The 16,819-nt window shown below is 50.9% G+C and overlaps 1 protein-coding gene across 1 annotated transcript in view; it reads right to left on the bottom strand.

The window, feature by feature from the left end:
• MMP20 (matrix metallopeptidase 20) overlaps window positions 1–16,045 on the bottom strand; it is a 46,580-nt gene extending 30,535 nt beyond the window's left edge. The window contains exons 1-6 of the mRNA XM_044260609.1: window positions 15,920–16,045; window positions 10,233–10,480; window positions 8,335–8,483; window positions 6,562–6,687; window positions 5,709–5,870; window positions 3,136–3,277 (exon numbers count right to left, since the gene is read on the bottom strand). Of these exons, the coding sequence (XP_044116544.1) occupies window positions 3,136–3,277; window positions 5,709–5,870; window positions 6,562–6,687; window positions 8,335–8,483; window positions 10,233–10,480; window positions 15,920–16,045 (953 nt within the window). The remainder of the gene's footprint in view (window positions 1–3,135; window positions 3,278–5,708; window positions 5,871–6,561; window positions 6,688–8,334; window positions 8,484–10,232; window positions 10,481–15,919) is intronic.
• Between the last annotated feature and the right edge of the window lie 774 nt (window positions 16,046–16,819).

Below are 16,819 nucleotides of genomic sequence, written 5' to 3'. Positions count from 1 at the left end.
TCTGTGATATTGGGATTTGTAACAGGAAATACATATTTGGTCTTCCTCCTAGTTTCTGGCACAGAGCCCACTAAAATCTTGGGAATTTCCGGTGATGAGAGAATCAAGGTATTCTTTGTTACGTTAACAAGGTCACTTTCGGAAAGTACCTAGTAGGGGGGTGGTGTTTACCCCAGGGCACAACCAGGTAATTAGAGAGTTGGTCCCAACACCCACCTCTCCCCCTTCAGGGAGGGAAGAGGGGATGGAGGTTGGATCAGATGCCGAAGGCCAGTGATTTAATCCATCATGCCTCTGTGACGAAGCCTCCATAAAAACCCCAAAGAAGGGGCTTCTGGAGGATCTTCTGGGTTGCTGAACACAAGCGGATGGGCAGATGTGGGGGCGGTTTGCACCTGGGGAGGGCATGGAAGCTTCGAGCCCTTTCTCCAGACACTGTTCCAGGCGCCTCTGCCTCTGGCCGTTCCTGAGTTACATCCTTTTCTCCTGAACTTTAATCTTATGAGTAAACTGGTTTCCTGAGTTCGGTCTGCTGTGCTCGTAAAGCAGTCAGACCTAAGGAGGAGTTCATGGGAACATGATTTACAGCTGGTTGGTTAGAACTGGCATCTGAAGCGGAGGGCGGTCCTGTAGGACGGAGCCCTGAACCCACGGGGTCAGCTGATGATTACCTCTGGGTGGATGCCGTCAGCAGTGAGCGGAGTCGTAGGATCCCCAGCTGGAGTCTGAGAATTGCTTGGTGTTGGGAGAACCTGACCCCAGGGCTGGTGAGCAGAGCTGTCCTGCCTGGCTGGGCGCCCAGCCCTGCGAAGTCTGCTTCCCAGCGGCTATCTGAGGTCCCAAACCACTCTCTTCCCACCGCTAGGACAAGCTTGCTAGCTGGCACGAGTTCTAACTGCAAATACTGCCCCCGGTCCACTCTACGAAGTGTCTTGTAACCGGAAGACTTTTTGCTGGATTTTTATTCCCACAACATGACCCCGACCACTGATCCTCACACAAGGATGCGTGCGACCTGAAGTGAGCGGTCTGTCCTCGTGTTCCACTCTCATTCCAGCACTTGAACGTGACCCCAGTGCCCAAAACACAGAATTTCATGCTCCTTCACCCCGTTATGAATTCTCCACACTGCTTGGGTTTTCCCCAATGACTACTCAGGGCCTCTCACCATTCCTCCGCTGCTCAGCCCACAAGAAACTAACATTGTTGTTCGCTGACGTACCGCAATGAGAAAACGTTGTCACCAAACACCATTTCCTGTCCTCTCATGAAAACTTCCCCATTAATTTCAAACCTGAGAGGCTTAATAAAATTATATTTCCTCTTTCCTTATTAATCTTTTTTAAAAAAGATTTTATTTATTTATTTGACAGACACAAGTAGGCAGAGAGGCAGGCAGAGAGAGAGGAGGAAGCAGGCTCCCCGCTGAGCAGAGAGCCGGATGCGGGACTCGATCCCAGGACCCTGAGATCATGACCTGAGCCGAAGGCAGCAGCTTAACCCACTGAGCCACCCAGGCTTATTACACTAATTATTATAACACTATTATTACACTATTGCACTAATCTTAAATTTACTTCTATTTGATTTCCCTGAGTGATGACCATGACCATAAACATACTAATAAAGATCAACAAGGGAGTACCTGGGTGGCTCAGTGGGTTAAGCCTCTGCCTTCGGCTTAGGTCATGGTCTCAGGGTCCTGGGATCAAGTCCCGCATCGTGCTCTCTGCTCGGCAGGAAGCCTGCTTCCCTCTCTCTCTGCCTGCTATTCTGCCTACTTGCAATCTCTCTCCCTCTGTCAAATAAATAAAATCTAATAAAAAAAGAATAAAAATAACTATAAAAAAATAAAGATCAACCAGTTCTCCTGCTGATCAGCTCACACAGCTATAAACACAGCCGTTCTGCCAGCACCGTCCCTAAATATCCCAGCTTCTCTGGCATCACGAGTTAGTCCATCTCCTCTGCCATTCAATATATTTTTTGATTTTTAAAATTTAATTATTAATTTTTTTAGAAAGAGAGCATGTGTGGGGGAAGGGGCAGAGGGAGAGGGAGAGAGAGGATCTCAAGCAGACTTCCTGCTGAATACGGAGCCTTATGTGGGGTTTCCCAGGACCCTGAGATCATGACCTGAGCCAAAACCAAGAGTCAGACTCTTAGCCCCCTGCGCCACCCAGGCATTCCTCTTATGCCATTAAATTTAAGTATCAATTCCACCTCACTGGCCTTTACAACTCATAGAACTATGAAAACTTCTATTAATCAGTTCAAAAGAAATATTCCTAAAGCAACAGAACTAGATCCTCAAACCTCAGGATGTTCTTCGGGAGTTGTAGCTACAGAAGAACCAAAACCCATTGGTATTCCTCCCCTGTCCGGGCTGGCTGACAGCCTGCTGACAGCTGAAAAGTCAAGGGGCCTTGAGAAAGAGGGGTTTCAGCAGAGCGATAACTTTGGAATTCCCTACCCATCCATCCATCCCTCTGATCATCCATCCACCCATCCATCCATCCCTCTGATCAACTACCCACCCACCCAGCCACCCATCATCCATCCATCCATCTCTCCATCCATCCATCCATCTCTCCATCCATCCACCCAGCGAGCCAGCCATCCATCCATCCTTCTGACCATCCATCCAACCACCCCTCTGACCACCCACCCGTCAGCCCACCTGTCTGTCCATCTATCTATCTATCTAACCTGTTGATGAGTATTTACTGACCATATACTGTGTGTTCTCACTAGGGATACAGTGATGGACAAAATAGGCATCAGATAAATCTGGGCTGATGTTGTAACTCAGCCACTCAAGGGAACTGCTACCTCAGGAGAGTACCTTATTCTCTCTGAGCTTCTTTCTGCATCTGTAAATTCTCCTTCACGGTGAAAAGGGTTGAAGAAGTACCTCACATATATGGAAAACACTCTGCCCAGTGCCAAGAATATGGTAGCTGCCCCACAAATGGTGGTTTGGGCAGTTCTGTGTCTCCCTGGAGACCCGTGCCTCCCATCCTGGTGCTACACAGGACGGCATCTCTGCACAGTCCTCAAACGTGGCGGCAGCAGGACCCCTAGCGGGCTGCGTGGATCCAGGTGGGAGAGACGTGTGCTGTGTCTGAGGCTTACCGGTCCCGGAAAAGCAGGAGCTCCTTTCCCAGCATTGTCACGGCATCGAAGGAGGAGCTGGAGTCGCAGAGGTCAGGGTTGGATGGACTTTGAGGGGGTGCGTGGGGCATGGTGGGCTTTCCCAGGAATGTTTTCCGGGGTCCTAGGATTCAAAGTGACTTGGTCAAAATGGTACCAGGAATCTAGCACGTCCCCTTCTGCTCCAGAGACCCCCTTGGGCTGTGTGGCAGGTGATAAGGCGCGTGGCTGTCTACGGCAGGTGGACCTGCATCTGAATCCCAGCTTCACTAGCTGCGGAGTTGTAGGATAAACGGGCACATCAGGGAGCCTCTCTGAGCCTCCATCTCTTCCTCAGTAAATGGGAGGGGGGAAGACAGGAGCTGCCTTGGCGGGTTTTGTGAGAACTCCTGTCTGTGAAGCCCTCGGGAGAGCGAGTGGCCCGTAGTGACTGTCAGAGCAATCATGTCCTTTATTCCGTCACACCTAACTTCTCTGACAGCTGCGGATTCTCCAAACCAGAGATGGTTTTTAATAGCTGCCACTTTTTTTATTCCTTTTTTTAAAAAAAGATTTTATTTATCTATTTGACAGAAAGAGGGAGCACAAGCAAGGGAAGCAACAGAGGGAGAAGCAGGCTCCCCGCTGAGCAGGGAGCCCGATGCAGAACTCGATCCCTGGACCCTGGGATCATGACCTGAGCCGATGGCAGATGCTTAACCCTCTGAGCCACCCAGGTGTCCCTTAACTTTTTTATTCTTTAAAAGTTACCACTTCTATTTTTAAAAAATTATTATTTCTTGGTAGTTAAATTCTTTGTTCTCAATAAGATAACTTTCCCGTGTGTCTTCCTATCATTTTCCTCTACTTCTGGGCACCCTGCACGATAAGCCTTTTATCAGGCCCCCAGGAAAGGCTGAGTTGTCCTTATGGCAAGGAAGGCCCCCCGGAGCGGCGTACTGGTTCAGGGCACCTTCTGCTAGATCCTTCCATAAAGCGGGGGCCTGCGCCTTGGGGAGAGCTACTGGGGGCTTTGTCCCACTCCGTGCTCCTGGAAACAATATGTCTTCTGCAGGAGGGGAGCTAGGGCTGGCTGAGCTGCTGGCGCTGGTGACTCCCTTGAGCAAGTCCCCATGGTGCCCAGAGGGACTGAGGCACAAGGAAGGACCCGTGAGAGAGAGAGATGGGTAAGCTCTGGGGTGGCACAGGGTCAGCAACGGGGTGAGGCTTTGGGAAAGGATCCGAAACTGGAAGGCGGCCAGGTCAGGAATGTGCTGTCAGTCTTGAACACTCCCTGTGAGCCAGGCCACCTGCTAAAGGGCCAGAGGTGGCCCTGGGTGGTGACATGTCTGCTCCCAGCCACGTCACACCATGCTCATGCATTCTGGTCACTGTACAGAAATGGCCACGTCAAAACAAATGTTTCTGTCCCCTGGCTCCGTGACCACGGCCTTCAGCACGGTGGTGACCTTCCGTGTGGAAGGATCTGGAAGGGGCACGCAGGCACTGGGGCTCGGTCCCTCTCAGTGGCCCGCGGGGATTGCTTCACCTTGGAACCTGGCCATTCTGTTCTCCGAAGCCAAGTCTGCACAATGGAGGCCTTCACAGCCTTTGTCTCTGTCCCTCAGAGGAGGGACAGAGCTGGCACGAACCCTGTCTCTGAGGTGGGTAGAGCCGGCTGAACACTTCCCTGGACGGCACGGGTCCCACGGCTCAGGGGCTGTCTGCAGAGGTGTGTGCCCGTCCCCAGGCGGGCTGGCCAAGCTCAGGAAGATGGGCCGGCCCGGTTCTCCGGGTCCCTTCCTGGGCTGAGAGGATGCCGAGAGCCTCCGACAGGTGAAGGCAGAGGAACCAGCCTCTGAGGCTAAGGGGAAGGTCTGCTTCCTAGAGCCGTCTGCCTTTGATCCGGGAAAGCAAAAGGGTCAAGGTCTAAGAGGGCTCTGGGATTCCTTCTCAGGACTTCGTGGGTCTGTCTTTGTGGTGAGGAAGGCAGGTTCTAGAGCTCCTAATACTTCTTTATCACCTCGGGAGGAATGTTAACTCCTGAGAGCATCCAGACTATCTGGGACGCTTCTGTGTCTGAGCCTCAACTGTCCCAGCATCCCGGAGGGAAACATGGGTGAGACAGTGACTCCCACGGCGCCGTGCGGCAAGGCGCAGGCTGCCTATGTGGCCGGTGTCTGGGTCTTAGCATAGCCCTAGCCGTTTTTAGGAAGATAAGGTCAGTGATCTGCAGACGGGTAAGAACCATATGTAGGAACTACGAAACACACCCATCCTCCCCCACTACCTAAATTCGGACCCGCGCTCAACAAAACAAAACAAAACAAAACAAAACAAAATAAAAGCCCCCAAAACCCAGACAGATGATGGCATTTTCTATGGGGCTTGAAGAACCAATGTGCTGTATTCCCATCTGGAAATAAGCTCTTCCTAAAAGGGCACAGGTGCAGCTATGGTCCCGAGCTTGACCTCTACCTGTGCAGGTGACTCCTGGGAACGGATGCTTTCTCTAAGTGGGAGACCGAGTGCCTGTGGCTCTCGCGGTGAGCAGCCAAGGGAGGGCATGCACATACCGTACAAGGCCTGGATCCCTTTCACGTCGTCCTTGGGCAGGTGGAACCCGTAGGGATGCTGGTACTTATACGTCGGGTACATTAGTGCTGACGGGTCTGTGGAGTGGGCCAGGCCCAGGGCGTGGCCAAATTCGTGGGCAGCCACGGTGAATAAGTTGAAACCTACAGGAGAGGAGACAGAGAAAGACAACCTCCACTCGGGGTTTTGTTTTCAGTGTCTTCCGTCTTCACAGGAGAACGGATGCCCCAATCACATTGAACTTGTTTTTTTTTCCTAACCAGATTCTTCAAAGGCTGGTGGGTTATTCTGGTGCTGAGGATTCCCCGGTGCTCCCCCGACCTCGGCTAGAAGGGGCTTCGGAGTGGGAAGGCTGGAAACGTCAACCAAGCCATTTCGTTCCTCGTCAGCAGCCTGGGATCCAGAAGGGCTTAATTACAGCTACCAGGGGCCGTGAGACATGGATCAGACGGGCATGAGATCCTGGGACTTAAAAACCCATTCCCGTCACACTTCTTTGGAGAGCACGGAATCTTCCCAGTCATCTCGGAATAGAGCCCACTTCCAAGTATAAGTAAGAGAGTAAATGTCACGGAAAGTAAAAAGAGCGCCGTGCCCGGGAGGGCTCCCTCCTCCTCAAGATGGCGGGCAGGAACCAGAGCTCAGACAAGTGCATGGCACATGGGAGGGGGGTCTTTTCCCTTAACTTCCCTTTTGGATTTTTGGCTTACTTGTTTTCCTAGCCAGCCTCCCTAGTTAAAGGGTGGCTTGGGACGTTGAACCTCAGGGTTTCATGGTGGAGGCCCAGAAGAAGGTACAGTATTTTCCAGGTTATGGTGAATTGTGCATATATACCATTCATTCCCATAGTCCACTTCTCAGCATTGTCGAAATGGGTATCGCCTCCCAGGCCTTCCCCAGGTGCAAACGCGTGAGCGAGAGTCCCCCGAGGGCCATCGAACGGATAGGAATCCCCGTGATCTAAACGGGTGGGGAGAGACGCCAACAGCAGTGAGTCCTCCTGGCAATTTTGGGGGCGTGCTTCACATTACAGGGAAGGGACACCTTTTTTCTCTTTTCTTTTCTAAATAGCATTGACACTTATCATTCAAGATTTACTTTCCAATACTCATTTTTTATAAGAGGTTCACATGTCAACCAGTAATTGTCCATTGAAAAATTAGGAGGGGGGTGCGCCTGGGCAGCTCAGTGGGTTAAACCTCTGCCTTCAGCTCAGGTCATGATCCCAGGATCCTGGGATCGAGGCCCACATTGGGCTCTCTGCTCAGCGGGGAGCCTGCTTCCTCCCCTCTCTCTCTCTGCCTGCCTCTGCCTGTGATCTCCGTCAAATAAAGAAAAATAAAAATCCTTTAAAAAAAAAAAAAAGAAAAATTAGGAGGGATATTTGGCCTTTCAAAGATCATTAGCATTAAAAATAGAAAAAATGCTCTTTCGTGACTGTTTTCATTGCGATGTCTATGTCCTACGGACGTCTTACAGGAGTGGGAAGCAGCCCCGATGGGCCGGGATGTGCACGTGTGGGCGGGCTGAGTGTGCGAGTCTGGTGCAGCTAAGACAGTGACAAGCAACGGACGGGGCAAACGTGTTCCCTCTGTTTCTACCGGGAAGATGACGTGGGAGACGTTTCCAGAAGTTTCCTCGGGCATTTCGATATGCTTTCCTATATCAGCTCATGCAAGCAGTAAAGGTGTCCCTAAAATCCTAACCTGTGGAGATTCCCATGTTTCTGTTTCGCTAATATTTAACTAACAGCTTACTAGAAATTTGATAAAGGAGGAGAGAGAACATAATGAGGCACGTTGTAGAAGCCTTGGGGGGTAGAGAACCCGACACGGGCCAGGTCACATGCAGGGCCACCCTGAAGCCCTCACACCCAGGACCTGCACCACCTTCCCTCCCTCAGCCCCACCCCCAACATGTACGTCCCAGGACCTGAGGCTCCCTGAAGGTCAAGACCCGAGGGAACAGGGACCCTCGGCCACGGCGTCTGTGGAGGGAGGAGGCGGGAGCGCTCGCTCACCTCGGCTACCTGGAAGCTGAGAAGAGCTGAGCCGAGCTCCCTGGACAGGCGGCTCTGAAAGGGGCTCGGAGCCTGCCCCCACGCCCTGTGCCCAGTTAGGCCTCCACGCCTTACCCGGGCGAGGATGGGGTGCAGAGGTAGGGGAGGTGGGGGCGGCCTGGGGACCCCAGAGGGTGTGGACAAGACAGCAGTGCTGCTCTCCTGACCGTTGCCAAGGGGGAAGCGTGGCCAGGGCCACTGTGGCCAGGCATGGACTTCCTCTGGTGGGGACTCCTGGTGGATACAGAAGGGGTGTGTGGCTGGGAGCAGTGCCATGGGGATGAGGTCCGCTGGCCTCCTAGCCAACAGGGAAGCTGAATGGGACGACTTTGTCTCTGAAGGGACAGCACCGTGAGAGCAGAACCCCCTCTCCGGCCCCATGCAGCACAGTGGGACATGCTGAGAACTCCCCAGGTCCTGTGTCCAGGCCAGACATACCCATGACTTTGCCATGACCTTGGCTTCCACCCATCACTCTGTGTGGAAGGAAACACGTCAGGGCTTGTCTCCTGCGGGTCAGGACGAAAGTCCGAGAATGGCCCCCGTACCTCCAGTTTCAAACGATATCATGATGTCGGCCTCGCCCGCGTTCACCCTGACGAAACTCAGAGGCACGGCGCTGCTCCAGGCCTGCAAGGCCATCTCCACGGCTTTGTCCACCTCTGCCGAGGGCATGGAAGGCGTGTATTTGGATATTCTGTGGAAACAGAAGGACACGGTTTCCTCTCAGTGAGTGCTGGGCCTGAAGGAGTCCCGGCCCTGAGGCGGTGGGAACGCACGGCAGGGGGAGTGGGGGTCTACCATGTGGGCGTTTTTCTCCCCAACGGTCATGTTTTGCTTTCGTATTTGCTCCTGGGAATCACCAGCCACTGAAACGGTTTGATTCTCCTTGTTATGGGATTAGCCCGGATTTTCACCTCCCTGGGCGCCGCAGAGTGATGACCCTGTTCGGAGCCCGACGCCTTAGGGACTCAGGCCGGTCGCCGCCTGAGCAGGCCTGAGAGGAGCCCCCGGTGCTCTGCTCCGGGGCTGTGGACACTCGCTGGACCGACCACGGGGACTCGGGACCCTCCCCCCGCCCCCCCCCCCCGCTGAGCTGCTGCCCTGTAAGGACAGGGTCTGTGACCAAAACTTCTCAAGTGAGGGCTTTGTAATTTCCATACTGTCAACGCTCTCACGGGGGAAAATTTCAAGCCACCCACTGCCCCCCGGCCGGGACAGCTGGGAAGACCTGAGCAGCAGCACAGGGCCCCCCACCGTAGCATAGTGCCAACGGCCTCATGAACACAGATCCCAGGTACGTGTGGGACAGTGGTGGAAGCACTGTTGGATGGCTGTTTATTTTTAATTCCATAACATCCAGAATGTAATATGTAATAACTGGTGTATAAATATAATTTGTTTAATTGCAGGTATGCAGAGCTTAATTTTTAATAATGGCTGCGTTCAGCCACCAGCCTGCAGGGGTCTGGGGCGGATGACAACTGGGTGCAAAACCCCAGATAGTGGAGACGGGCTTCTGGGCGCCGGAGGAGTGAGCTCCAGCACCGCCCTGTGGGGACTGCTGGAACAGCCCCGCCTCACCCTGGCCCCCGTCTCTGCCAGATGTGCTCATCTGAAGAACAGACTCTGGCCCCATACCGGACCTGGCTCTCAGCTGCACTGGGCAGCACCTGCCCACTGGGCCAGCCCTCGGCACGCCTGGTCTCGTCTTGCCCTGGGAGAATCCTCGCCGTTAGCCAGGCCCGGAGCAAATATGCAGGTGCCCGTTTGTGAGGCCACATCTGTCCAGTAGGTGCAAGGCCCCGGTGTGCAGCCTGCCTCCAAGCCAACCCGCAGGTGGATGGGGCCCCAGGAAGGAGGCCAGCTGGCTCAGCAGTGGGCCCCTGCGGCCCCTCTGGGTGAGACAACAGTTCTCTGCTTGGACCAGTGGGCTCACATCTGTCACAGGGAGCTGCAAGGATCTGTTTGCTTGTGTGTCTCCCGAAGGGGGCCGTGAGGGTCAGAGAACGGGATTGACTCATCTTTGTATTTCCAAACTCGAATGTCTAGAGTAGGCATTTAATAAGTCGTCAAAAAATTATTTTTGGAATTAATAAAACAATTGCTTTGTTAATAGGTGAGTTTTCTTGTTTCCTTCTGATTGAGGAACTTGTTTTAAAGAAAACTGGTCAGTACTGTCAGGTTACTAATCTAAACTAGGTTATTTTTCTTTAAAGACAAGTGTGTTGTCTCTAATTGATAAAATTACTTGTGCCCCAAACGGCCAACCATTGGAAAAACCCTGAGTCTTCCAAAGTCCCCATCTAAAGCTTAGCCCTAAAAAGTCTTCCTTACAGTGGTGGTAAGCCAGGATTTCTATACGGATTGAAGAGGGTATTTCTAAAGGAAAAGAAAAGGAGAGAGGGTGTTTCTCTCTGACTTTGGAAAGACTCCATCTCATTACCTGTATGTCAAAGAATTTTTTTTCCATTTGGGTTCACCTGGGAAGAGGCGATAGTTTGCCACGTCGGGAACTCCGCAGCGAGGCCTCTTGATGACGTCCATCGTGGGCCGGTCCAGCTTCCCGGTGACTCGGAGGCCGAAGAAGGCCTGCAGCTCCTTGATCTTCTTGACCAGGGCTCTGCCTCCTGCCGCCCCCATCTCGCCGACCTGGGGCCCTGCCTCCCTGGTGTAATACTTGTCAAGATAGGCCTGGAACGGAGAGACGGGCTGACACAACCACGAGAGACCCGCGCTCGGGGTAGAAAAAGGAACAATATTCCCGACAACCTAAAAATAGCTGGGACCGCATATCCCCATGATTGGAAGAAAAGACTTGGCTCGAGAAAGCTTCGACAGAGACATTCCGCGTTATTGACAATGGTTATGTCTGGGTGGTGCGGATTGTGTGGTTTCTTTTTTTTACTCACTTGCATTTTATAGCTTTCCTAAAAGGACTAGTTATTCTAAGGGGAAAAAATAACGGAAGGAAATTAATGTGAACACTTTCCCCACAGAGCATTTGTCATTGAAATCTCGACCCAATTTGCAAAACCAAGACTAGTGTATTTCCCAAGAAGACAGTCACCGGTACCATGTTTTCCTTGTACATTATGCAGAATGGATAGGATTTCAACGCTTGGATCCCTACTGTTGCCGCCTCTCATCTGATCCAAAGGCAGACGGCCCGTGCCGCTCCCTGCTGGCTTTCCATCGCTCACTGAGCGGACTGTGGGCTTGAGCCTGTCTTCCCAGGGCAGATTCCATGACTTGCCCTTTGTCCCCCCCAAGGCAAATAAAATTACCCATAGATTATAAGCTTTTCACATGCACATTAAGGCTTCAAACCTCTAAATTTATCATTCAAGACACTTTTCTAGGACTTCCTGGGTGGGGTGAGAGCCAGAGCTGCTGCTGGCCAGGGGACTTCCACCGTCCACCGTATTTCAGGGAAACATGAACAGCTGAAGAACTGTATGTATGTTTTATTTTACGTAAAATTTTATATTTATATATTATACATGAGGCATTTACTTAGTGCGCGTAAATGTTCATCTATCACAGGAACTGTATATTTAGTTATTTTCTATATAAATTATGTGTAGGATTTCTGCTCTATGTGCATATTTATATACAGAAATCATAAAGCACTGACAGCTCCCTGTCTAACGATAGCAGATTTGTTGAATATGTAATAATATTCATTTGAAGCAACACTAGGCCTCTGAGAGCCCATTTTTGAAAAATATTTAATGACATGGGAAGACACACTCAGTAGAATGACAATATAGAGGTAAAGTCTTTATACGGATTATAAGCATAATTCCAAAAATAAATGAAACACTATAATGTGTGCATATTAAACTTGTTTGTTACAAATGTATGCTAATATAAGGTTAATATGCAAATTAACATTGAAATTGATGTCAATGGATCTACTGATAATAAAGATATGCATGTAATGTGTATGAACACGAGTAACATCAGTAATGGAAAGAAAAAGAAATAGGTCCGTACCAGACCTGTTTACCTCTGGGCTGTCATACTATGGGTGACGACTTATTTTTCGCCCTTTCCTAGATCCCAAAGTTTTCTGCTGTGAACATGGACTGCAGTTGTTCAGGAAACAATGAAAGGAGTGAGGTGCGCTGGCTTGTTTGGACAAGGTGCTCCCGGCCGGGGGGTGGGTGGGGGGGTGTCAGCTTATCCTCACCCTCCACCCTGCTGGCCAGGGAAACTCACTTCCCTGGTGGTGGTTCCTTGCAAGAATCTTTTTTTATTTTTTAAGTTTTTATTTTTCATTTATTTTATTTTACTTATTTATTTTTATTATGTTCAGTTAGCCACTGTAGAGTTCCTAATTACTCCTTGGTGCAGCATTCAGTGATTCGGTAGTTACGTATGACACCCAGGGCTCATCACAGTACATGCCCTCAATACCCATCACCCCGTGACCCTCTCCACCCTCCTGTCTCTCCTCTGCTGAAACCCCCACATTGTTTCTCGGGGTCTATCATTTCTCATGGCTCCTCTCCGATTTCTCCCCCTTTGAATTTCCTTCCCTTCCCCTATGGTCCTCCTTGCAATTGCTTATGATCCACATACGAGTGGAACCGTATGATAATTATCTTTCTTTGCTTGGCTTAGTTCACTCAGCATAATCCTCTCCAGTTCCATCCATCTTGATGCAAACAGTGGGTATTCATCCTTTCTGATGGAGGCATCATACTCCATTGTACATATGAACCACATCTTCTTTATCCATTCGTCTGTTGAAGGACATTTAGGCTCTTTCCACAGTTTGGCGATTGCAGCCATTGCTGCTATGAACATTGGCATACAGATGGCCCTTCTTTTCACTACATCTGTATCTCTGGGGTAAATACCCTGTAGTGCAATTGCAGAGTCATAGGGAAGCTCTAGCTTAACATCCTAAGGAATCTCCACACGGTTTCCCACAGTGGCCGCACCAGCTTGCATTCCCACCAACAGTGTAGGAGGGTTCCCCTTTCTCTGCATCCTCGCCAATACTGGTTGTTTCTTGTCTTATTAATTTTAGCCATTCTGACTGGTTGAGGTGGTATTTCATTATGGTTTTGATTTGAATCTCCCTGATGGCTAGTGATTTTGAACATATTTTCATGTGTCTGTTAGCCATTTGTATGTCTTTTTTAGAGAAGTGTCTGTTCATGTCTTCTGTCCATTTTTTGACATGATTATCTGTTTTGTGTGTCTTGAGTTTGAGGAGTTCTTTATAGATCTTGGATAGCAGCCCTTTGTCTGTACTGTCATTTGCGAATATCTTCTCCAATTCAACGGATTGTCTCTTTGTTTTCTTGACTGTTTCCTTTGCTGTGCAGAAGCTTTTGATCTTGATGAAGTCCTAAAAGTTCATTTTCGCTTTTGTTTCACTTGCCTTTGGTGAACCTACGACACCTCCAGACTGACAGTGAAGGGCTGGAGAACCAGTTTTCATGCTAATGTGCCTCAGAAGAAAGCTGGATAACAATTCTCAAGTTGGGCAAACTGGAATTTAAAACGAGGACTGCAATAACAGGTCCAGAGGGACACTGTTTTATTCTTAAAGGGTCTGTCCCCCAAGAAGACCTAACAATTATAAATATCTATGCCCCAACACGGGAGCAGCCACCTACATAAGCCAGCTGCTAACCAAAATAAAGAATCAGACAAGAATACATTAACATTAGGAGATTTTAACACTCCTCTCTCAGCACTGGACAGATCAACTAAATAGAAGATCAACAACAACACAAAAACAAGAGCTCTGAAGGACACATTGGACCAGATGGACTTTGTAGGTACTCACAGAACATTCCACCCTAAAACAACAGAATAGTCATTCTTCTCGAGTGCACATGGAACTTTTCCCAAAATAAACCACACACTGGGTCACAAATACCAAATCAGGCCTCAGCCAATATCAAAAGACAGATTAGTCCCTGCACGGTATCAGACCACAATGCCTTGAAACTAGAACTCAATCGAAAGACCAAATTTGGAAGGAACTCAAACGCTTGGAAGTTAAAAAGCATACTGCTAAAGAAAGTTTGGATCAACCAGGAAATCAAAGAAGAATTTAAATAACTCATGGAAACCAATGAGAACAAAAACACTTCAGTTCAAAACCCATGGGATATGGCAAAGTTGGTCCTATGGGGGAAATGCATAGGCATCCAAGCCTCCTTCAAAAAGTAAAAAAATCCCGAAGGGACAAGCTAGAATTGCACCTACAGGAACTAAAGAAAACCACAGTGGAACCAAGTAGAGCAGAAGAGAAACCACGCACGGCAGACGGTGGCGGCCGCTGAATTCCTATAAATCACGGGGTGGGACGAGAATTCTTTCTCGTCACTGGGACCCACTCTCGCTGTTCACTCGGATCATGCTAGCTTGCTCAAGGGGATGCCTTTTTCCTGCCCGGGGCTGGCGACTGGGGTTGCTGTGGGAGAAGATGCAGTTTGCTGAGCTCCCCTGGTCCTCGGAGCAGGGTCTTTCTGAGCAGGTCGTAAGGGAGCCCGGGAGAGCGGACTTAGTTTGGAGCAGAAGTCGTCAGGGACCCCGAGCATCCCAACGCCACTTCAGGCTGTCCAAACGCTGCTAGCAAGCCTATCTTTCCCGGGACTTCCTGTCTCTTTCCCGCATAGACTGCGTAGGGCTCAGGTTCTTTTTGCTGTGAAGGGGGCTGCTCGTGAGTATTTTCAGTTCCGCCATCCTCCGCCTCCGCGGTGTAGACGCAGGTGGTATGTGAACGAGAATGCGAGGCCGGTTTGACCCGGTGACTGGTTTTTCTGGACCAGGACAGGAATCACAGTCTCCGACGCCCTCATGTGGGTCACGGCCTCCGCATCACCCTCCTTCCGGAGGTCCCAGCGACTCTAGCCTCCGAGTCAGAGCGGCATGATGCCAAGTGAGGGAAAGTTACGTTTCAGGAGAAGGGACCCAGAGCTACAGGGTACCCACGAAAGTCACAGTTTAAAGCCACACGAAATAGACCCCGAATTCTGAGATCCGTTACTGCGAATTTAGTTTGCCCGGCAGTGGGCTGTAGTCAGAAGGTCAGGTAAGAGCTCTGTTCTTGGCATCCACTATCTCGTTTATAAGCAGGGCTGATAGGAAATGTTTAATGACTGGTGGGGGGGCTGCCGACTAATAAGCGTGGACGGGTGTGCAAGCAGTCGGCGTGTGCGTGTGCATCGGCGGAGTGTGGCGGGCAGGAAAGCCTGCGGCACAGTCGACAGACAGCCGTTAGGTCCTGGCCCAAACACGTCTCCCCCGCACACATCCCCGAACACTGGGAGTTTCATGGTCAGACGCTTTCCCCCAGATTTCAGTGTAACCCTACACCCAGCACAGGGCTTGAGCCCCCAACCCTGAGATCAAGAGTCACACGCTCCGCTGACCGAGCTGGCTGGGCATCCCTGTGGAGGTTTCTTTAGATGACATTGTCACCTTCCCTTAAACGCCACAAACACTTGGAAGCAAATAAACATTGAATCACGTGGAGTCACATAATTGTTGCAAAAATTCTAACATGAATTATTTGTATCACATCCTTTCCAACCAGCTCAGAGAGACCTTCAGAGAGGAACATACAGAAAGTGGCCATAAGTCAGGTCCTTGGGAACATGTCTAGACAGGAATGGCTCTCGGGCAGAGCGGGTAGGCGCCCAGGACAAACGGTTCACGTTGGACTGGATCGAGCTGGCGCTGAAAGCCGGGGCCGTCCTCTAATGCATGAACCCAGGACCTCTCTCCGGTGGCTGCCAGGCACTTAACGTGTCACTGACAACCTGCCCTGCAAGGGTGGAACTCACACCTCGGGGGCTATTTTCCTGCCCTGATTTCCACCGACATTTGCCGTCTCATACTTGGTGTTTCTGTCTTGCATGGGTTTTGCAAGTTGCTTCAGTTTCAGTAGGAAACTTGCTACCTGGAGGCTCGTTTATTCCGTTGCCTCGTGCCCCCCCACGTGAACCTGACACGGGTCCTAGCTGTCCGGGGGGCAGTCTCTCCTCAGCTCCGGGCCACTCAGAGGGGTCTCAAAACAGTAATGGATTTTTCCTTGTTTTCTCGTTATACCCTTGTAGGTTTTCCGGCCCGGGCGGAGGAATTGTGTAAAGACTCACAAACCTGTGCAAGGTGGTAGTTGTTCCGTGAGGTCCCGGGGGTGGCTGCAGACAGGGAGGGGGCGGTAGCAGACAGCTCAAGGGCCGTGAGGAGCAGCAGAGCCAGGCCCGGAGCGGGGAGCACCTTCATCTCCTCGGGGCAGCTCGGGGTTGCGATCAGCCCGGGCGAGGCCGACCGTGTGCGTCTGCCCTTGGCCCTCCAGCTGCTTTTATAGCCTCCTGTAGGTCTGGGCCCCTGGAGCAAGGATGATTCATGTCTCAAAAGGTAATTATACAGCTCGCTTCTCTCCCTGATGACGGGGTAACACCAGGGTATACAGGAGTCGGGGGAAGCTTCATTCCTTGCGATTTACCAAGAGCAGAAAAACACTGAGCCTTCATGAAGTTGGTCAGCTTCTTACACAGATTGGGGTGAACTTGATTAATTTTAACCCAATCTGATGGGAACATTGGTGAGTCTCAGCGTGGGGGCTTTCTTCCACTCTGAGGACAGAAGAGGTCCGTGATTAGAATATGCTTTAATTCCTCCCTGGCAATCCGGTCCCTTCCCCCAAAATTCAATGGGCCGCGGGAATCTGGTGCATCCTCTCTGGCGTTCCTCAGCATCGAACAGGATCCTGAACCATTGGGGAAACATGGCCTTAGCCTGTGTGGACTCAGGGTGGGACGTAGCCTCCCAACTATCAGAAGAGCCTAGAACAAGCTAACGCACGAGATGCATCGCAGTCAACTGGAAGGGAGCACTCTGGCTTCCTGGGCTCCCCGTCTCCCCCGGCTCTGATTAGGACAGGTCTTGATCTAGAGAGAGCGCGGAGAAATGGTTTTTACAGTGGGAAAAGCACTTTGGCACCAAAGGGAGATCCAGTTTTAGGAACTTCCTCACTCTGTGACTTTGGGCAGGTCA

The sequence above is a fragment of the Neovison vison genome, chromosome 7 (genome assembly GCF_020171115.1).
Source record: "Neovison vison isolate M4711 chromosome 7, ASM_NN_V1, whole genome shotgun sequence".
In the NCBI taxonomy this organism is placed as follows: domain Eukaryota; kingdom Metazoa; phylum Chordata; class Mammalia; order Carnivora; family Mustelidae; genus Neogale; species Neogale vison.
This window is presented reverse-complemented; position numbering and strand designations above follow the sequence as displayed.